This window comes from Dothidotthia symphoricarpi (genome assembly GCF_010015815.1).
Source record: "Dothidotthia symphoricarpi CBS 119687 unplaced genomic scaffold P153scaffold_6, whole genome shotgun sequence".
NCBI lineage: Eukaryota > Fungi > Ascomycota > Dothideomycetes > Pleosporales > Dothidotthiaceae > Dothidotthia > Dothidotthia symphoricarpi.
The window spans coordinates 406,668-426,743 of record NW_022985013.1 but is presented as its reverse complement, the minus strand read 5'-3'; the positions used below and the strand labels follow the sequence as shown (position 1 = coordinate 426,743).

Genomic DNA, 20,076 nt, shown 5'->3' with positions numbered 1-20,076 from the left:
ACGGACCACATTGAACATCGAACCTCGAGGTCAACCAAAATAATTTCTGGACGTCTCGTCTCGCAATTGACAACGATTCCAGCATGCCACCACGAATACCCATCCGGCCACGTGCCCTCCGCCTCGCCGTCTCCCGCCCCCTCTCCACAACAGCCACGGCGCACTACGCATCGGTAGCAACAGCCTCGACGACGACGCCCGCACCTCCACTCCACAATGTCCGCGCCGTGCCCCCAGTCCTGCGCTACCCACCGACGCAGCCGCCCTCGCACAAGCCCCCGGAAGTGCGCAAGACGCAGCTGCACCGCCAGTACCAGTCGCTGCTCAAGTCGTCGCCGCTGATCCTGATCTTCCAACACAACAACGTCAAGGCCGTCGAGCTGATGAGCATACGGCGCGAACTGGCCATTGCCCTGCGCAAAGTCGACGCCGAGCGCGCCAAGAACGGCGACGCGGACGCCGCCCTGGCCGACGAGATCAAGCTGCAGATAATCCAGACGGGCATCTTCGCCTCGGCCCTGCGCATCGTCGAGTTCTTCAACCCAGACGCCGACGACCTGGCCAGCGCCCAGCACCCCACCGACCCCCGCACGCAATCCAGCGCCCAGATCCCCAACCTGACCGCAGACGGAGAGTTCAAGCACGGCCTGTCCCGCCGCGCCTACGAGATCGCAAACAACAAGAAACTCAAACTAGAGCTCGAGCCTCTGCTGTCTGGTCCCCTCGCCGTCGTCGCTTTCCCCTCCGTCACCCCCCAGTACCTCAAGACCGTGCTCTCCATCCTCTCGCCCTCGTCCCCGGACTTCCCCGCCCCAAAACGCAGAGTCGTGCCTGACTACTACGATCCCTCGGTGCAGACAGGGCTGCAGAAACTCATGCTGCTGGGTGCGCGCGTCGAGGGCAAGGTGTTTGATGTGGCAGGTACCAAGTGGGTTGGCGGTATCGACGGGGGTATTGATGGCCTGCGAGCACAAGTTGTGCATATGCTGCAGGGTGTTGGGGGGAGTCTCACAAGTGCGCTTGAGGGCGCCAGCAGGAGTCTTTATCTCACTGTTGAGGGGAGACGGATGGATATGGAGGAGAAAGAGAAGCCTGCCGAGGAGACCAAGGACGAAAGTGCTTGAGATGTGTATATGTATATGTATGATGAGACGTGCAGTTGCTGATAGTATATGTATAGATATCGTACGCATGCCAGCATCATGCTATTATCATGCATTCTTTGGTACGAGTGCTAAGATCGTGCCTCTAGCTAAACCCATCCGATGTCTTTCAATTAGGTGAACGACGTGATTTCTGTAAGATATCCCACAACACAAGCGCAGAGTGGCGCTTTCAACTTTGGTTATACACTGCCGAGACGCTCGAGGCTGCGAGAATAATGACTTCGATGGCACCTACCTGCCCAGTTCAATCACAAGCGGCCCAATCGTCAGTGCCTGTCTCGAATGGAGACAAACACCACGCCGAAGACACATCGCGACTCTGTTCCTCTCCACAAACAACGAGCTCCGATGTTATCCACGACTTCATGAACAATGGTCGGAAGCTATTGGACCATCCGATCCCTCGCCAGCGTCAGATTCTTCGAGACTTTCTCAACGAAGCTGTTATTCCACACCTGCCTAATTCGCCTCGTTGCTTTGGGGCTGATATTGTGGATTCTAGTACCGGCGCAGATATCGCTCTCTTGGACGACCGTCAGAAGCACCTCGACTGCGCGAAGTCGATTAGGAAGACGTGTGCTGCCTGTCACGTATTCTCCAACAATTTGAATATCCCTCAATGGTATCAACGTCTCAGGGAAGAGGTGAACTTTCCGACTTCAATACAGAATTGTGCACTTGACTAACTCGATTTTGTGGTCGTAGCGACGTGCTCACAAGGCCGAGAGAAGGATAATGTCGGTTTTATGAACTATGAACATTTCCACTTCCATTGACAACACATTCTCTAGATTCCACAGAATTTATTACTACAGGGTTGGGCTTGTGTGCTTGTGTCCTGGATCCTTGCCCTCAAATTCGTTCACGCATGTCACAGTGAAACTCTATTGTGAGAATGGCGTAGTTCAGACATAGGAACCTATGGTAATGCGGATTGCATTCATTGTTCGATGCTATTACACTATAAAATGCATTCGTTGTTCGATGCAGCTACTCTAAATTGTGACCAACAGATCATGATTTGATCAAATTGTAGATCATCAGTCTGCTGGTAAGAGATGTCCGAAGACGCTTGTTTTTGTAGCGGATGTTGTTCATCGACGCCATTGGGAGGTGCAGGGGGTGGTCATTGTGTCAGTTACCTGTCCCACTTGGATTGTTGTTGGCGTCTGCCATGTCTTCGTCCTCATTGCCAAATTGAGGTTGAAGTAACAGACCGCCGCGACCGCGACCAGCAGAACCACCACGCCCAGCGCCGCGTCCACCTCTACGATCGCCTCCACGACCGCCTCCACGACCGCCACGTCCAGCGTTACCTTGGCCACGATTGGGTCGAGAACGAGCCCGAGTCGCCCCAGCTTGTTGCTGCTGAAGAGCAGTGGGAGCAAGGGGCGCTACCATCCCGGCGTTCATCTGACCCATCATGGCCGCGGCGTTCATCTGACCCATCATCATGGGATTGTACATTTGGGCAGCCATGGGGTTGTACATGGGGGCAGCCATGGGGTTGTACATGGGAGGGGCCATGTAGTTGTACATAGGGGGGGGGCCCATGGGGTTGTACATGTGAGCCATGGGATTGTACATGGCGTTGGCAGCAGCGGCGAGCATGGCCGGATCGAACGCAGGCAGTGCCTGTTGTGGAGCAGGAGCAGGAGCAGGAGCAGGTTGTGTGGGCCTCGTCGCAGACCTCGAGTTGCTCTGGCGGATGCGTCTGACATCCTGTTCTGTCAATGGGGGGGGAAAGTCACCTTTACTAACCCCCATGAAGCTGCCCATCGCTTCACTCACCCACTCCTCACAGAAGAACTCACGGTTCTGTCTCATGATCGGACAGACATCTCCGATATGGCCCTCGCGGAGGGAGTTCTCGCATAGCACACATGCGTGCTTGCATGTCCGCCAATGTTTGCGGTGGTGATCCTGGCATTCGTAACCACACCGGATGCAGCGCCTATGCTTACCTTTTACGCCAGCCGAACCAGCATTGTAGTTGAAGATCAGCTCCCAGCTGATGAGCAGTTCGTCGGTCGTGTAGTGCGCGCGTCCGGGCTGCTGCTGGTCTTTGTCATTGCCATCGCCGCCCTCATCACCGCCACCAGCGCCGTTCTTGAACACCGGTACGAGCGCGGTCGAAGAAGTGGTTGTCATAGCCATTGTGTGTGTGTGTGTGTGTGTGTGTGTGTGTGTGAGTGTGTGTGTGTGTGTGTGTGTGTGTGTCTGTGTGCGTCAGTGTGTGTGTTTGTAGGTTTGCAAATACAGAAGCTTTCAGACTGCTTGCCATGCGTGGGCTTTGCCCACACGCTAACCTAGAAAACAACGCGCTAACGCGTCTGACGTGTGAGGTGATGGTGAAGTCAACACAATACATAGCTATTACTGAGTAGGAGGAAATATACGAAGAAAGTAGAAATACTGATTGCGGTTGCTTACAGACAATTATCCTTGATCTAGATGTTCAATGTAGGCTTTGGACGGGAGAGATTTGAAGGCCTGGTACTGTTCAGGTGTTTGCTAGTGATCATTTGAGTCAAATCCTAAGCCGAATACGTGGTGTACAATGGCAGAAACACATGAAAGATGAATGGAAATTTGAGAAGTAATTAAGCTCGTCTTAGCGAACAAAGTTCACTTCTTCAGTAGCTCTACTTACATGTAATGTACAGGAGCACTAAATGACATGTTCAAGCAGGACTGTTGTGCAGTCTGCGAACTACACCGCTTGTAGATGATGTTTGTAACAAAGTTAAGAAAAGAAAACAAAGTGCTCAAGCAGTACTGTTGTGCAGCCTGCGAACTATCGCGCTTTTTTGCGACCAACAGACGAGGCGTTTTTGCCACCCTCTGGCTTTGTAGCGTCAGCAGAAAGAAGTGTATTTCTGTCTTGTATACCCTGACCCCCAGACTTGTCTCCCTGGACATCTTTCCAGATCTGCTCAAGCCTAGTTAGGTCTGGGTTAGAATATTGCTTGTTGACCTTGCCTATGTTGTCGATGTAATTTTGGAAGTCAGTATCCATAAAGACTATGATACCACCAAGTCCTCTGTAATTGCGTATATTGTTTGGACGGGTCATATCAGTGACTTTGTTGAACTGAAAAATAAACTGAGCTTGGACCTGAACGGACTTGAGAAATATCAACAACGACTCCATTGAAGTCATAGAAGTGACCAAGCCATCCAGTCCGCGGATAAGCAGCGTCACCTTTTTGCCGCGACGAGCGGGATCTTCAAAGTAGGCCCTGATAGCCCTAGTGTATTTGTTACTTGCTCTGAGGAAGGATGGCCCTTCGACAGTACGGCTAACAAGACGGACTGCCGTGACGTCTGTAAACGTGTGCCGCTCTGGACAATTCTCAACCAGGCGTCTGGCAAGTTCTATGCCTTCGTTTATTCGCCGCGTAACGTTCATCGCGGTCAACTGAGCATGCGTCAGGCCGGGATTTTGTACGCTCGACTCTGCCTTGGCTGACGAGAGTCGGCAGAGGACGTAGCAGTGCTCGCCAAATAGCAGCCCTTGTTCAGGCTCTTTGTCCTGGGCGAGGCGGGGTACTCGCACTGGGCTAAGACTCCAAGAGACTTCGCGCTCTTCTTCTTCCGCTTCTTCCTCCGCTTCTTCCTCTTCTTGTTCTTCTTCTTGTTGAAGACGGGAAACCCTCTCTCGGGCCAACTGCCGATTGCTCTTGGCCTGAACGAGGCGGGATTTTCGCACCGGCCTGAGGCTCCGAAGGATTTCGAACTCTTCTTCCTCTTCCTCTTCCTCTTCCTCTCGTCGAGGATTGAGGGTCCTTCCTCGAGCTGCTTGCTGTGTACGAGGCAGCTTATCCTCGTTGTAATGGGACTCGATCCTTGGACGAATCTCGTCTTCATCTTCTTCTTCTTCTTCTTGTTGTGGTTGAAGAAAGAAAGTCTGTTCTTCGACTGCTTGCCGTTTACGAGGTGGCTCGTCCTCGTCCGCTTCTTGTGCAGTTGCTGCAGGGGTCTGCTTATAAGGCAGCTGGGGCAGCCCCTGGGCGGCTCTGCGTACTCCTCGTCCCTTATTGACCTGCTTGCCTCTCCGGCGTTTTTTTTCTTTCCAGATTTTTGGAGGGTCAGGTATAGGAAGCCCAATTTTGGGAGGGTTCGAAGACTCACAGATCTCGCCTTCATCTACATCAAGGTGTTCCTCTGCTGAATTGCGGAGCATTGTTGCATTCATCATACTGTAGATTTGTTAATGTTGGATTGCAGTTTGTTGACCTACAGAAGCATAGATGTTGTGGTGTTCAGGCACGACGAGCTTCTGTTGCGCCCTCCGGAAGGGGCACCACGAGGATGAGCGTTGTCGTGCCTGCTGCCCCCTTGAGCAGTCTGCAGCATCGAACATCGTTGCATGCCTCAGATCTTCTACACCTCACTTCATGTCACGACGCACACTTGAACTGTCAGCGTAACCCGCTAGACTTGACGGTGCTGCGAAACGGGCGCCCCTTTTCTTCCCCTTATGTCACGACGCACACTTGAACTGTCAGCGTAACCCGCTAGACTTGACGGTGCTGTGAAACGGGCGCTTCCATTCTCCTGCTCCTACAACGCTCTTCCGCCAGCCACGACGCACACTTGAACTGTCAGCGTAACCCGCTAGACTTGACGGTGCTGTGAAACGGGCGCCTCCTCTCTCCCGCTCCTACCAACGATCTTCCGCTAGCCACGACGCACACTTGAACTGTCAGCGTAACCCGCTAGACTTGACGGTGCTGTGAAACGGGCGCTTCCATTCTCTTGCTTCTATTACGACTTTGACGGCGGTGCAAGTGTGCAAGTCCGAAGCTACAGTATCGAAGAGCTTGTGCTCACGCATGCTTTCTTGTACCATTGTTTCTTTGGGTTATTGGAGATACTGACTTCTGCAGACCATTCTTACGATAACGCAGGAAAGCCTGTCCTTCGTCTTTGCCTCTTCAAACCAACGACGATTACTTTTGTTCGTCTATTCCTCTTTGATCTTTGCACACACACGATTCGATGGCAAACCAAGCTAACTTCTTTGCAGTTTCTGTTGGCTTCAGTTCTACCATGATCCCGTTCTATTTCCACTCTGGTCGCGTACACTTGTCGATTTTATAAACCTACATCGATCTGCACAGCATCGTCCTAGCCCAGTCTTGGGTGTGTATCCAATGCCTGTTTCGCTGCTTGCATCCTAGTCGGTATCGGGGCACAGTACGCCCGTTCTATACGGCCGCATGGGCACTCGAGTGCGGATATCGATTGCGGCGGAGCATCCATGATTGCAGAACGACGCCCTTGTTCTGAGATCGGCGTATACAAATGGGCCTTCAAAGTCGCTGCGCGCGGGGTTGTACGTATCGGTGACAGCGTGGAGACCGATACAAACAACATCTAGTAGACGCTCTGGCTTGCATGTGTGTTTGGTGTCTAGGCAGTCGATATACTGAGTTGTGCAGGCTGCCTGGTAACGTCGTGAAGATTGTTAACAGGGGCTGATTATACTCGTAGTACACTTGTCGTTTGGCCTTGGCACCGGCGCAGCCGGCACTCGCAAATAACGCCACGAAAGCAATGCATTGGTCAAGCCCAATAGCCAGCTCTACTTCAAACATACACGGCTACTTTTCGTATAAAGTTCTTAACAGGTCTGACATCCGCAACAGTTTCATAAAACCCAAGATAGTGACCAGAGGCCTTTGTCTGCAGTAACAAGGCTGCAAGTCCACTCGATTATGATTGGAGCAGCATGCAACGTTGAGTTCTCACAGCCACTATAAGTTACGCGCCGTTGCACACGGGAAGAGGCAGCCCCTAAGGCTCTTGGTAATAGTCAGGTATCCGCTTCCGCCCTTCTGGTTGCCCGTGAAGCCGCTCGTTCTCACGGTCGATGTTAGGGTGGTGTCCACAGTTGCTAAACTTCGTTGTAGACGTGTCCGCGTTCAACCATAACTCCGACTTTCAGGACCTGTCGTACTTGTCCAAGTCCTTGTACGCATATGTCTCTGCATGCGAGCTGGTACACCAACTAGGGCAAACAGAGATAACACCTGGTGAACATAAACATAACCTTGCCCGAATCTACGAGAGGCTTTTCGAGTAAGGTCGGATTCTTACTGACGCTCAGGCAGTCGTTCAGGGACTACGCGTCCCCAAAGACGAGCATAGATGACGACGGCGGGTACTCACGTACACGATATCGTTGCAGATCAGGATTATGGACCACGGCCCGAATATCAACGAGTCCATGCGCGCATGCGAGTCTGAGTACGGCGACACGTCCCCGTGCAACATGGCGAACATGTTCACAAGCTCCAGAGCAGATTCGCTCAAGCGGTTGGTTGGCTATGAACCCAATGAGGTGGTGCTTGGTGTGCCGTTGAGCGCGCTCAAATCGAGGTCGTTGGTCCCATACCTGAAGAGGGCGCCTTTGACCGTGTACACGAACCAGGCCGCGCTGGAGGCCGCGAACCACTCCGCAGACAGCAATGCCTGGAGGAACTTATACAAGCCCATGGTGACGATCGACAGGCACTACACGTTGACAGGGTGCTCATGGACAACATGGTAGTCTCGGTCAGGAACATGGCCGGGGAGGACGACAGGGCCGACATGGAGCAGAGGAAGACAAAGGACATGAGGGGGTTCATTGACGTGCGATACGCCCCGCTGTCGAAGCCATCCATTCGCGTGCGCATCTTGGTGGGCGGATTCACCATTCACAATCAGGATCGAGTCCACGAAAATGCTCAATATCTCGATGTCAACCGTGGTCCGGATCGAGCCAATGAGGCTGGTCGAACGGGAGAGGAAGATGGTGCTCAAGGGCCGTTCGTCGGCTGGATGTGTGTCTACCACGACGACACGCTCAAGCTCGCCTTCATATCTTTCCTCGCCCGCAAGTACGAACGAACCTAAGCAGTACTCCTGCGCCATGTCTAGGCCCACCCCCTTGTTCTGGTACACGACCGAACATAGGCCCAACCTTGCATTCCATATGCATGTACAAGTACTATGCCGGCGTACAAAGACACGCCCAGCCTCGTGAACCCATCCACGGGCGAGAGCTTCAAGCCGAACTTGCTCGTCAACTCAAAGAACGTCACCCGCGGATTAGCAGCGTTAGTCAGGTCTATGAACCCATGCATGTCCCTGTTTGGATCTGTAGACAACTCCAGGAAGCTGCGCAAGCCCCATAGTGCAGAGGTGATGACGCTACCAGAAAAAACGGAAGGTCAACTATGTGTTACCGAGGGCGTACGTCAGCGTAGATGGGAAGATGCTCGAACTCGTGGACTGAGATAACTCCATGCCCCTGGTCATGTGCAACGACAGAATCATGGAGGTCTTGCAGCCCAGACACACGCCCCTCCTCAAGCAGCACTACCCGTCCACGATCATGAGGAGCATCGAGGTCCCACGCAGGAGGTACAGGTAAGGCACGCCCAAGCTTGGGAAGACGGAGTTATTGTCAAGATTAACGCAGCAGGTGTTCTCGTGGCCCGATCAGTCCCTACTCAACACTGACGGGCGATCATCCCCAAGGGCTCAATTTGCGAGGCGCTGCTGTGCTTTTGTACGTGCCCGAGGCCGAAGCCGCCCCTGACTGTGTGCCAATCCTGGTATTCGTTGGCGAAGCTGAGTGTGCACACAAACTCTCCAAGCCCGTGACGATGCTCAAGTTCAGGGCCCACACATGACCATGGCCCTGCTCATGATGTCGTACGTACTCGAGTCCACGTCCCTCCACACCTCGAGGAGCGCAACCTACACTGACTTGAAACAAGCCCTTGATTGAGTCCACAGACAAAAACGGCTCCACGTACGTCGACTTGCCGAAGGTCGAAGTCACCTGCGAGGGGGACACTATGCTCCCTGATGTGCGCGACTTCATACGGGCTCACGTTATCTGCAGCCAATCACGTTCACGCTTGATAACACAAGGCTGTTGATAAGCCCGAGGTGGTACGAGATGCTGAACGAGAACCCAGCTGGGATCCCGTCATGCACATAACCTGGCACGCACCTATGCGCACGATGAAGTTCTCGGACAAGCTCCTAAAGTACAGTATGGTCCTAGGTGAGCTCAAGATCACGGATGTCTGCGTATACATGGAGCAGCTCATGTCATAAGAGACGATCCTGCACTAAGACAGGGACTTAGTTGTGCGTTCAAAGGCAGTCTCAGGGTCAATGGCGATGTATGATAAGTCCAAGAGGTACATCCGACGCCGCTCTTGCAACCTGCCCGAGCCAAACGTCACGATTACCTTCCTGGTCGTGCTTGCGAGTGACTGCGTCATCTCGTACGCCCTCGTCCTTGACGCGAAGGACATGTTCGTAATATCGAACAGCACTGTGTTCAAGCTCAGATCCCCAATCGCAATCATCATATCCTTCTTAACGATGTCCGCGTTGTTAGGTGAGTGCTTGGACAACTCATCAAAATTATTTTCTGGCTCCGCTTCCTCGACATCTGGCACGAAGTCATCGCTGTCCCGTCGTCTGGCTGTTCTTGAACGGTTGGTGTTTGTGTGCTGGACGGCACATCGCCATCTTCATCCAGGAACGAATACTCGTCGTTGACGTGGTATAATATAGGACGCGGCTGGCGGCCAACGCGTGGTCGGATACGCGGTCCAGCTCGACCTCATGACAATGAGTGGCCTCTCCATTGAGGTCATAGGCTTACCAGCGTACGACCTCGACCGCGACATCACGACTCCGGCCACGCAAAACATGTCAATGTACACCAAACTCCCGTCCCGCTTCATCTCTGCAACTATGATGTCCGACATGTCGCCGATGTCCGAGACTATGCACGACTGTACGTTCAGCCTAAAGTCCGTGAGAGTGACTTCGTAATCGAATTTGTAGCAGAAGACGTACATCTTCTCACCGTCGGCCTTGTTCATGGACGTGCCCGTGTGCCTGCTCATGTCGAGAATGTCGACTACGGCATAGTCCGAGCTCTTGACCGAAGCCATGAAGTCGTAGTCCAACATACTCGCGTACTCCTTTACGATTCCGCACAACGACATGATCTTGTTCAGTACCGACCTGATAGCTGTGGCCATGACCGCGGGCAGGAGTTCAGTTCAACCTCACATGAGTACGACTCCACATCCTGACTTACGTACATGCGGCAGATCACAACTACATTCACGTCGGTGATCTCGCACGCGCGCTTGAGCTCGTCCATTTAAATAGAGTAGTACAGAAAGTTGAGAGTACCCTTGTAAAAGTACTCGTATGACACAGCGAACTTGATCCCCATCACGACTGTGTACACGGACAAGGGGAATATCATGGCCTTCCTCTTGCCCGTCCTGCAGCGCACCTTCTTGTTCGTGTTCATGCTCGCTCGAGCCCGAACACCCGTACCACCCCGTCTCCTTCATATGACACCTGCTTACGTACCCTATCATGCCCGCCTCCATCGGCTTGGCCATGCGCATAGGCATGTTCTTGTCCAACCTCAGCTCCACGTCCACATGCGGGAGCGTGACCAAGAGCATCGAGACGGAGACAAGGTCGCTCATGGGCGTATTCGAGCTTTACTGCATGGACAACAAGATAAACCACTTCTGGAACAACAGCGTGTGTACAGACACAGATGTGGAGTCGTATATGGACACAGACATAGACGAGGGCTCTAACACACAGGGGGGCGAGAGCGACAGCACGGAGATCAACAAGGGCTAGCCATCTCCTCCTGCACATCCTAAACACTGGTCCGAATACATGCACACGCACGTCTTCAACATCACGCGGGGACCGACAAGAATCACCCCTCATGACCAGGTAGAAGCGTTAAAGCCTCCGTCAGCGTCGTCAAAGGCAACAATGTGCTCCCGCATTGTACAAGTGTTGACAGGGCTTCCTTGCATGCTCGAGGTGTGGCGGAGTTCAGCAACACCGACTGCTCGAGAACAACTAGATGATGAGGAGGATAGCGATGATTTTACGCCAGATGTTGAGGAACCGGAGCCAGAAGATGATTTTGACGAAGACATAGCGGAGGACGAGGATGAAGATGAAGATAAAGATGAAGACGGAGACGATAGCGATGATGTTTCTGAAAGAGATGGATCCAATAGATGCGCCTCTTCAATCGTCGATGTCGATAACCTCGTTCCTGCTACACTAAATAGGAAGCGCCCTAAGAAAAGCGCGAAGAGCAAGTTGCCCCGTGTGCAGAGGATCGCTCTTCATAACCAGGTTGAAACGTTAAAACTCCAGTCAGCTTTGTCAGGGGTAATGGTATGCTCCCGCGTTTGTGGCGGAGTTCAGCAAGGTTGGTGGGCAGGAGCTACGGCTCAGGGACCTCTTTGGGCCGACAGACAAAAACATCAGGTCTATCCTTATAACGCGTGACCATTGGGACGTGCAAAAGACGCTACCTTATTGCGACAAGGGGGGTTTGCAGGGAGGGCTATGGCGTAGCTTCTCTGGAAGCGAGGAAGCAACCACGGTCCGCATCGTCATCAAGAACAGGATCATGTCCACCTCTATGACCATCCTCACGACTTCGATCAAATACTCGGTCAGCAGTTTCATGTACTTTGGGGATCCGCAGTACTGCATAGACCCGCTCCCGTACATGATTATGTGCAAGTGGCTTAACGAGTCGATGGACAGTCGCAGCTTCATCTTCGTGGAGTTCTTCGCAATATCGCGCCATCCTGTCGCACATAGACTTGGGGCAGGCCCCCATGACTTGTATAGACTTAAGCGTGTGATAGAACTATAAATGCTGCTGTTGCTTGAATTGTAGGCAAGACATCGAAGTCACGGAGACTCAAGTCAGCCTTAAGATCTAAGAAACTACAACTACAAACCCTACACACAAATTTAAGCCCCTAAAACTCTTTAGAATTGCGCAACTACTAGCTACGCTGTTTCTTATAGTGCTACGTGAACCTTGGAAAGGGTGTCCTTACCGTGGCGTATATATCCTCTCCAGGGGAGCTAGCTAGTTCAGTAGACCTATACATATGCATGACCAGTACCTTATGCGCCATGCAACCGTCTCACCCCCCAACATATAGCTAAGTTGTTGTTGTAGTTTGTCAGGCTGTCGGATGATTTCGCTGCACTTTGGTTCCTACATGATTTCGCTTCACCCTTGTTCCTAGTATTTCGATTTAGCCAAGAAGACAAACACAGAAGGGAATTTCGAACGAGTTTATTGATTTCCCTTGCTAGGGTTTGAAGAAAACCTGCAGTCCTAATCCCCTCCCTCATCTATATGTAAAAAGTCCAACGTTAACCATGCCCTCCACGTATCTTTTATAAAGGTAAGATAGTAAAGCACTTAGGCTGTTCTATCATCTTACCAGACCACACAACTCCCGGTTCGGCGTATTGTCCTTTTTGTCTTTTTGTACGATCTTCGGCGGTTGTTTTTGTAACAAAATGGAGGGACAGAAGGGTCCAAGGGACAATAGATCATGTGGATACTAAGCAAGTTACGTTCTTTGTGGCTCCTACCAGCTGCAAAACAATACGATTACAGTTTGTCAAAGGACACAAGGCATAAACTGCTTAAAATTCTAGGCACAAGATTCCTCCTACACTGAATAATACTGTTTTAGATGTACACTAGACAGCTAATATTGAGGTGATTCTTTAGTATTAAACGCTAGCTTAACCAGCCTTGCTTTAACGCCTAAGAAAAAAAAGAAAAAAATCTAAAGGAACTAGGTGTAGGAATAGAACAGAAATATAAATAAAAGGAGGAACTTTTTTTTGTAATTTGGTGTATATAAAATATTCTTTACAATATATATAGAGGATTTTTTACGTGTCCGTGCAACACGATTGGCTCAAATCAACCACCAATTTCATGCAAAAAGAAATGGGCCGAACCGAGAGTTGAACTCGGGACCTCCTGCAGACTTGAGCGGAAAACCCCTGGAGACATGATTAGCGAGAGTTTAGATGTGGTGGAGCGAGAGAGCCTACAAAGCAGGAATCATGCGACTAGACCATTCGGCCGGTGATTGGATGGAAAGCATCGTAACCAAGTCATACATGTACCTTTCATGAGAGTACCAATGCAAGAGGAGGCGTAAAAACGTGACTTCGTGATGGAACGCGTTCACGTCGAAACAATTGGGACGCGGCGTTCGATGTTTACGCTCTGCCAGACGCAGAAACTTTCTGAAAGTGTTAGCCCTCTGCGTCTTTCAGAGGAACCGAAACGGCCACTATGAAAGGAGGATGAACAAAGATTGTGATGCACTTGATTGAAAACGTGTGGCAAAAGTTCCGCGCACGGTGCGCGTCGCTAGTGACTAAATTATCTCTACCGGTAGATCGGACAGTCCTGACAGCATCACAATCCGCATCGAAATTCAACGGTCAAAACGGGTTGCTTGGACACATCGGTGCTTAGGAGTTGTTGATTGGTGTTTGGTGGGTATGTCTTTGCTGGTCCAAATTGTTTCGCACATTCTAACAGGAGCATCTGCAAAACGTCCAATATAGCTAACATGTTGAAAGGAATTTTCCGAGGGTATGGAAAAGCTGCAAGATGGTTTCTATGGCGAGAAGAACATGGAAGGTCTCGCAACTCAGGCAATTGCGGGGCTTCCGAGAATCGAAAGTATGGCACGAGTCAAATATCCATACGCGCGAGAAGACGACAGTCAGTCCTGCGTCGATCAAGAAACAGCAGTCAAGGACGGCCAAAAATCTGCTGTTCGAAAAACTTTGGAATCGAAGCCGTATGGAGCATTTCATACTTTGGATTAAAGGCAAACAGCGCCAGCATTTCGGACCAAAAGCTCGGATACCCGACCTTTTCCAGAGAAGAGATCAAGCGTATTTCGCGTTTGAGAGCAAGGACATGGAATGGAGAGTGCCACCTCCAGAGTCGTATCATGACCTTCTCGACGCAGCAGCCAAGGTTGGTGTCGTTGAGGAGCGCATCGGTTACATGTTCAAAGACAGGATGATCTGCATACAAGCACTCAAAAACAGCAGGAGCAATCACCCGCTGTACTTCAATGGTAGAATCATCCCAGTCGAGCGAAACAATCGACTTGCGCTTCTCGGAGATCGTGCACTAAGTTTAGCTATTTGTGAGATATGGTACAATACAGGAAACTCTACCAGTAAGTACATATTTGGTCGAAACCATGCCACCGTCCACTAATACTGTATACAGAGGAGTATTCGGACATGGACAAGGATGTCATGACTCGTTATGCATTGGACATCAAAGGTCGTGCATTGAATTTCCAGGATAGTATCTTGGTCTCAGACAGATCTGCTGGTGCTTCCAGGAACCATGTGGCTGAGACCTTCGAAGCAATTCTGGGAGCTGTGTATGTAGATTCAGGATACAAAATCCAGACTCTCAAGGACGTCATCAAAAGAATTGGCCTTGACGACCATCGGTTATTAAAGACACCTGAGGAACTGCTGCTAGAAAAAGCAAAAGCGTTGGCGCAAACTAAATTGAACCGAGCAAAAGATACCGCGACGCAAGTGCAGGAGCGAACTCGAAATCAGAAGAGATTGATAGACCAGGCGCGAGCAGAGGCTCGGGCAGAGGCGCGGGCAGAAGTGCGAGCGGAAGTGCGAGCGGAAGTGCAGGCAGAGGTGCGAGCAGAAGCGCAAGCAGAAGCGCGAGAAAAAGGGCGGGAAAAGGCGCGAGAAGCCCGAAAGGCGATGACCCAGATTCAAACGCAGGCAGACGCAGATACTGAAGTTAAAGCGGCGCCCCGACCACAGGCAACATCATATCTACAAAACCTGACCAACATGTTTTTTGGTCGAGTCCATGATAGAGAAGACGATTTTCCACAAATTTCCATCAAGGATGTGTCACAAAAGTCTACGCAGGATCAAGAAAAGCCAAAGAACACACCACCTCAGCCTGGAGCAAAGGCCGTAAAAGTTCCATCGCAGCAGGTCCAACAGCCACTGCCGATCAACAATCAAATGGAAAATCCCCTGTTTCGATCGGGCAAGTATATAGGTTATGGTGAGGACAAAAGGACGGAGCCCGTATCAGAACCCATACCTCCAACACCCACATCAAAGCCGGTGTTTCCAACACCTTCACCAAAGCCGGCACCTCCAGAACCCACACCATCACAGGAGAAGAGCACGAATGTGCCTGTACAAGTGGACCCGAAACCCGAAACCAGCTCGTCTAAAGCGACATCCAAGATAACTGCGCCTATACAGACTGAGACAAAGCTTGACACGAGCGTGCCCGTAAAGACACAAGAAAAGCCCGAAGTCAGTGTAACTACACAGATCGAGACAAAGCCTAAAGTCAGTGCACCTGCGCAGACCCGGACAGAGCCTGAAGTCAGTGTACCTACGCAGGCCCGGACGGAACCTAAAGTAACTGCGCCTGCACAGACCGAGACAAAGCCTGTGCCTACGCAGACCGAGATAAGACCAAAGGCAAGTGTATCTGCTCAGACCGAGGCAAAATCCAAAGCAAGTGTGCCTGTGCAGACTCCAGTGATACCGAAGGAGAGCGTCCCCAAACAGGTTCCGGAAAAGTCAGAGACCAGTGCAGCTGTGCAGACCAAGGTAGAACCAAAGGATAGCGCACCTATTGAGGCTCCAGCAAAAGCAAAGACCAGCGTACTTGTTCAGACTCCAGCAAAATCAGAAGCGAGCGCAGTAGTGCAATCCAAGGAAAAATCCATTGTCAGCGCACTTGTTGGGCCCGAGAAGCAAAGCAGGCGCGAAAGGCGTGCCGCCGCCAAAACCCAAAGCGCAGCAAAAGTCAAGTCAAAAGTTGAGGTATCAGAGAGGTCGAAAGCTCGAGCATCAAAAAGTTCTAAAGCTCAGATAGCAGAGAAGCCAAAAGTTCAGACAGCAGAAAAGCCAAAAGCCAAAATGGATGTCCCAAAAGCCAAAGTCGATGTCCCAAAAGCCAAAGTGGATGTCCCAAAAGCCAGAGTGGATGTCCCAAAAGCCAGAGTGGATGTCCCAAAAGCCAGAGTGGATGTCCCAAAAGCCAAAGTCGATGTCCCGAAGCCAGTAATTGCTACTCAATCAAGCCCGCAGGTGGTAAGAGCAATCGAACGAATTCAACATGCCCTTTTATTGAAAGAAACAGAAAAAGTCTCTGCAACGGAAAAGAACGAGCAAGTTTCTCCCAATGAGCAGGAAGCCCCCCTCATATCAGTGGCCGGGACACTGGCCAAGAACCTCATGACCGAGATCATGCAAACCGATCCTGAACAAGAAAAGTCGCAGCAGAAACAAGAAAAGCAAGAAAGCTTCCTGGAAGCCCTCGAACGCCAACGGGAGATCACGCTGGCCCGCGCGCAAAAGATAGAGGCCACAAAAGACGCCTGGCTCGAAGCATCGCAGACTGGCTTCGCGCAGGGACACGTTGTTCTTTCGATTCTCCGTGCGAAGCGGCGCGAGCAGGTCAGGCAGGAGAGAGAGGAGAGTAGGTTGCAGAAGAAGGAGAGGAAGAGGGAGAGGAGGGAGAAGAAGGCGATTGAGCAACTGGAGCGCAATAAGTCGAGTGGATCAAAGGATAACAGGTTGTGGCATGATATGATGCAAGATGTCAATGACACCTTGATGAAAGAAGGGGGGGATGCGCCGCGCACAGCCGGGGAAGATCAGGTCGTTCAGGACAAGCCGTCCATCGATGTGATCGAGAAGATCTCAGACGCAGTCAAAGACACCGATACACCGGACGTTATTCACCAGCAGAACGCCAAGGTAGTCCCGTCACAGGAAAGCACCCTCACACAAGACGAAATCTTCGAGTCCGACATGGAGAGATTTCTGGCCGACATCGCCCAGACCCACAGTTCCGAGGACAAGTCCCCGTCTTACGACCAGATCCAGGAGAATGATGGTACGCCATCCTCAGTGACACCTGTACTTGGAGCTCTCCCCACTTCCCCGAAGCCAACACAAAAGCAACGTTCAGCACTGCGGGCAAAAAGATGGCAGCTTCAACAACAGAGAATGAAAGCATTGGGGACTGATGGGCAAGCGGCTGCTGCAGAAGGGGAAGGAGATGAGCAGGTCAGCGCCGAGGAGGAGACTTTGGTCGATACCAACGAACAAACAGAAGAGCGCGAACCTTTGGAGGCCGAAGGGAAAGCTGAGGGTAACGGGGCCAAGGAAGATGTTGAAGCCGTACAGATTGGCTTCAAGGAACTTGGACAAATCGATAACGGCGAAACTGCAAACGCTGAGGCTGGATGTGAGGTTAAAGAGATGGAGCAAATCGATGGCATCGAGGGCACAGCATCTGAAGTCAGCGCCGAGGTCAAAGAGTTTGAAGAAGTCGACAATGTCGACACCTCGACGACTGAATTTAGCCATGAGATTGAAGAGCCTACACAACTCGCCGATATCGAAGCCACAGAGTCTGAAGCCAGCGCTGAGATCGAAGTATCTGAGCAGGTCGATGACACTGAAACAACATCAGCGGAAGCCAGGCATGAGGTTGAAGGGGTCGAAGAGATCGAAGAAAACGACAACACCACAACCACATCCACAGAAACTAGGCATGAGGTTGAAGAGATGAAACGAGCCGACGATTTCGACACCCCAGCGGCTGAACTCAGCCACGAGCCAGAAAGTGTCGAACCAGATGATCGCGTCGAAACTACAAAGGTAGAATCTAGCGACGAGACCAAAGAGTTTGGAAAAGTAGACAACATCGACGCCCCGGCCGAAGTCAGCAATGAGGTCGACGAAGTCGAAACTGATAAGGTCGAAGTTAGCCATGAAGTCTCACCCACAAAGGCCCAAGAATTCTCACCCCCAGAAGCCCAAGACGTCAAAGTCACAGAGACCAAAACCAGCCTTGAGATCCAAGAAACCACAGCCACGAACCTCACACCCGAGTCCAAGCCCCTAAAACTCTCCAGAATCGCACAACTGCTAGCCAAGAGCAACAACCCGACAAGAGGTCAATCGTAAACACCGACGACGTGACTTTGCCGTTCCTTAGGGTCCTACCTTTTCGGATCTGCACCGTATGCTAGATAAGTGGAGGACTTTTGAGCGTCATTCCAAGGCCCTGTGAGCTGGAGTCAGCGTTGGCGCTTAGGGAATAAGAAAGAGGGAGTTCGTGCGAAACCAGTTCGCGTAGTAGAAGAGAGGTTGGAAGTTTGTATACTATGCGAGATACAAGATATGTTGTATACAGCAGACGTTGGACCAATGGGTAGTTGGGCTGCGACTTGTGTGTGTTGCTATCACCAAAGATGCAGTTATTGCGGAGTAGAGCAGACATAAACCATCGGAGTTGAAAGACAGCGGATGGGTTTAGCTAGACGCACGATCCTAGCACTCGTACCAAAGAATGCATGATGATAGCGTGATGCTGGCACGCGTGCGATATCTATACATCGTACAAGGTCAAGACTCACATAGCCTTCAGTTCACATGTGGCACTAGGTATTTTACACCGCAGAATTAGGTAAATCTACACTTTACACCGCGTATATATGTACTTAGTAATTTTCTTAGATTTCTTATTACCAGCACTACTTTTAATCGCAACAACGTAGCTCCGGCCTACCCCACATAAGCTGAAAACTCAACAACTAACACTATCTCATCTACACGCTCACAATTGAGCCTACCCACGAGCCCACCCACGATGGAGCCCACCCACAAGCCCACCCATGAGCCCACCCACGAGCCCACCTATAATCGAGCTGGATTTCAACTCACAATCAAGCTTGGATTTGAGCTCACAATCAAGTTTATAGGTAGGTTATATAGATCTACATAGAATAAACAAATTGTATATATAAATTATCTGTAAATCTACAAAAAATTATGTAATATGTATAATACTATATGTAATTTTACCTCACGTTTTACACCGCAATGCGGTGTAAAACACAGTCTTTCTTCTGTGTTTTTTACACCCCAAAGCTGCGGGGTAATTTACCCGATTTTGTACCTCAGTGCCACCCATATACCCAGGCATCCTGATCCCCTCCTTATCACCACCCCCCACCAAACCCCTCACTCCCGGTTCGGCCCATTATCCTTTTTGTCTTTTTACACGACCTTTGGCGGTTGTTTTGAGCTTCTTTTTGCCTTTTTGCACGGTCTTGGCGGTGGTCTTGGCGGTCTCGCTTTTGCGCCTTCCTGGGGTAGGTTTTTTTGTTCTTGATCTCTTTTCTCAGGGCTGTGAGACTAGGGAAGCACTATCTTGGTCAACTGTAAAAGCGGAAAGCTACATTATTTGTGGTTACTACAAGCCGCAAAACTACACAATCAGAATTTGTTAAAGTGTACCTAAGGCGTATACAGCTTAAGATCCTGTCACAAGAGTCCCATACTAAACTTAGTTGTAGTTGTTAAGCTGTTGCATGATCTCGCTGCACCCTGGTTCATGGTATTTCGATTGGCCGGGAGGCACCTTTGCAGGTCGACAAGACTCGGCTCATCAGTAGTTCTGGCAGGTACATAGCAGTCTATCCTTTCAAGATACGAGACGTGGAATATAACTTACACTCAAAAAATATACACATGAATCATCTGGGAAGTGTTTGATCGCCCAGCTATTCGACCCCACGAGTTGGGCAATACTCTTTACATAACCTGTCGAAGTTTACCTACATTGTCATATATACATTTTATAGCCCTAGCATTTCTCTTGCAAGAAAATGGACACTCGCCAGATCTAACTCAATATGCACATGGCATGTCGGTTAAACAATAACACACACGTACGATTGACTGTGTTTCTAAATTAGTTGACCACATACAGACGTCAAGACGAACCGACGTGTATGTTTACTGCTATTTCTACGGCAAAGGTCCAAGTCGTCTAGCGATTGATCACAGGATGGCATTATACGCAAAGAGGACCAAAAAAAGAGTGACGCGTGGAGAGGCTACTGTATCTTCAGCTCGAAGTGAAAGGACACGCCCATGGAATACGCCTTGT

At 50.8% G+C, this 20,076-nt stretch overlaps 9 protein-coding genes and 1 non-coding gene across 10 annotated transcripts; 6 read left to right on the top strand and 4 right to left on the bottom strand.

Annotated features, from left to right (window-relative positions):
• Window positions 1-59: 59 nt before the first annotated feature.
• P153DRAFT_364964 (uncharacterized protein) lies at window positions 60-1,579 on the top strand. The gene has a single exon (XM_033667722.1). It carries the CDS (start codon window positions 84-86, stop codon window positions 1,122-1,124), a length of 1,041 nt encoding a protein of 346 aa, XP_033525762.1. The 5' UTR covers window positions 60-83; the 3' UTR covers window positions 1,125-1,579.
• Window positions 1,254-2,108, top strand: P153DRAFT_193815 (uncharacterized protein). Its single transcript, XM_033662447.1, has 2 exons — window positions 1,254-1,810; window positions 1,872-2,108. The coding sequence occupies exons 1-2, from the start codon at window positions 1,382-1,384 to the stop codon at window positions 1,914-1,916; spliced, it is 474 nt and encodes a 157-aa protein (XP_033525761.1). The 5' UTR covers window positions 1,254-1,381; the 3' UTR covers window positions 1,917-2,108.
• On the bottom strand, window positions 2,101-3,359 carry P153DRAFT_364963 (uncharacterized protein). Its single transcript, XM_033667721.1, has one exon. It carries the CDS (start codon window positions 3,321-3,323, stop codon window positions 2,301-2,303), a length of 1,023 nt encoding a protein of 340 aa, XP_033525760.1. The 5' UTR covers window positions 3,324-3,359; the 3' UTR covers window positions 2,101-2,300.
• Window positions 3,360-3,963: 604 nt separating this feature from the next.
• P153DRAFT_383483 (uncharacterized protein) lies at window positions 3,964-5,352 on the bottom strand (the record flags this gene model as incomplete). Its single annotated transcript, XM_033670239.1, has 1 exon — window positions 3,964-5,352. The coding sequence occupies one exon, from the start codon at window positions 5,350-5,352 to the stop codon at window positions 3,964-3,966; it is 1,389 nt and encodes a 462-aa protein (XP_033525759.1).
• Window positions 5,353-6,920: 1,568 nt separating this feature from the next.
• On the top strand, window positions 6,921-7,613 carry P153DRAFT_193708 (uncharacterized protein). The gene is made up of 3 exons (XM_033662446.1): window positions 6,921-6,991; window positions 7,085-7,207; window positions 7,294-7,613. Exons 2-3 carry the CDS (start codon window positions 7,164-7,166, stop codon window positions 7,535-7,537), a joined length of 288 nt encoding a protein of 95 aa, XP_033525758.1. The 5' UTR covers window positions 6,921-6,991; window positions 7,085-7,163; the 3' UTR covers window positions 7,538-7,613.
• An 850-nt stretch (window positions 7,614-8,463) lies between these two features.
• P153DRAFT_383481 (uncharacterized protein) lies at window positions 8,464-9,287 on the top strand (the record flags this gene model as incomplete). The annotated part of the gene is made up of 5 exons (XM_033670238.1): window positions 8,464-8,588; window positions 8,644-8,762; window positions 8,819-8,880; window positions 8,942-9,034; window positions 9,099-9,287. The coding sequence occupies 5 exons, from the start codon at window positions 8,464-8,466 to the stop codon at window positions 9,285-9,287; spliced, it is 588 nt and encodes a 195-aa protein (XP_033525757.1).
• On the bottom strand, window positions 9,175-10,231 carry P153DRAFT_416303 (uncharacterized protein; the record flags this gene model as incomplete). Its single annotated transcript, XM_033672149.1, has 3 exons — window positions 9,175-9,663; window positions 9,847-9,992; window positions 10,044-10,231. The coding sequence occupies 3 exons, from the start codon at window positions 10,229-10,231 to the stop codon at window positions 9,302-9,304; spliced, it is 696 nt and encodes a 231-aa protein (XP_033525756.1). The 3' UTR covers window positions 9,175-9,301.
• Window positions 10,232-10,580: 349 nt separating this feature from the next.
• Window positions 10,581-10,859, top strand: P153DRAFT_383479 (uncharacterized protein; the record flags this gene model as incomplete). The annotated part of the gene is made up of 2 exons (XM_033670237.1): window positions 10,581-10,754; window positions 10,821-10,859. The coding sequence occupies 2 exons, from the start codon at window positions 10,581-10,583 to the stop codon at window positions 10,857-10,859; spliced, it is 213 nt and encodes a 70-aa protein (XP_033525755.1).
• A 141-nt stretch (window positions 10,860-11,000) lies between these two features.
• Window positions 11,001-11,907, top strand: P153DRAFT_394713 (uncharacterized protein; the record flags this gene model as incomplete). The annotated part of the gene is made up of 2 exons (XM_033671332.1): window positions 11,001-11,395; window positions 11,448-11,907. 2 exons carry the CDS (start codon window positions 11,001-11,003, stop codon window positions 11,905-11,907), a joined length of 855 nt encoding a protein of 284 aa, XP_033525754.1.
• A 1,109-nt stretch (window positions 11,908-13,016) lies between these two features.
• On the bottom strand, window positions 13,017-13,154 carry P153DRAFT_t42. The gene has a single exon. It is a non-coding gene; the product is annotated as a tRNA-Thr (tRNA).
• Window positions 13,155-20,076: the final 6,922 nt, after the last annotated feature.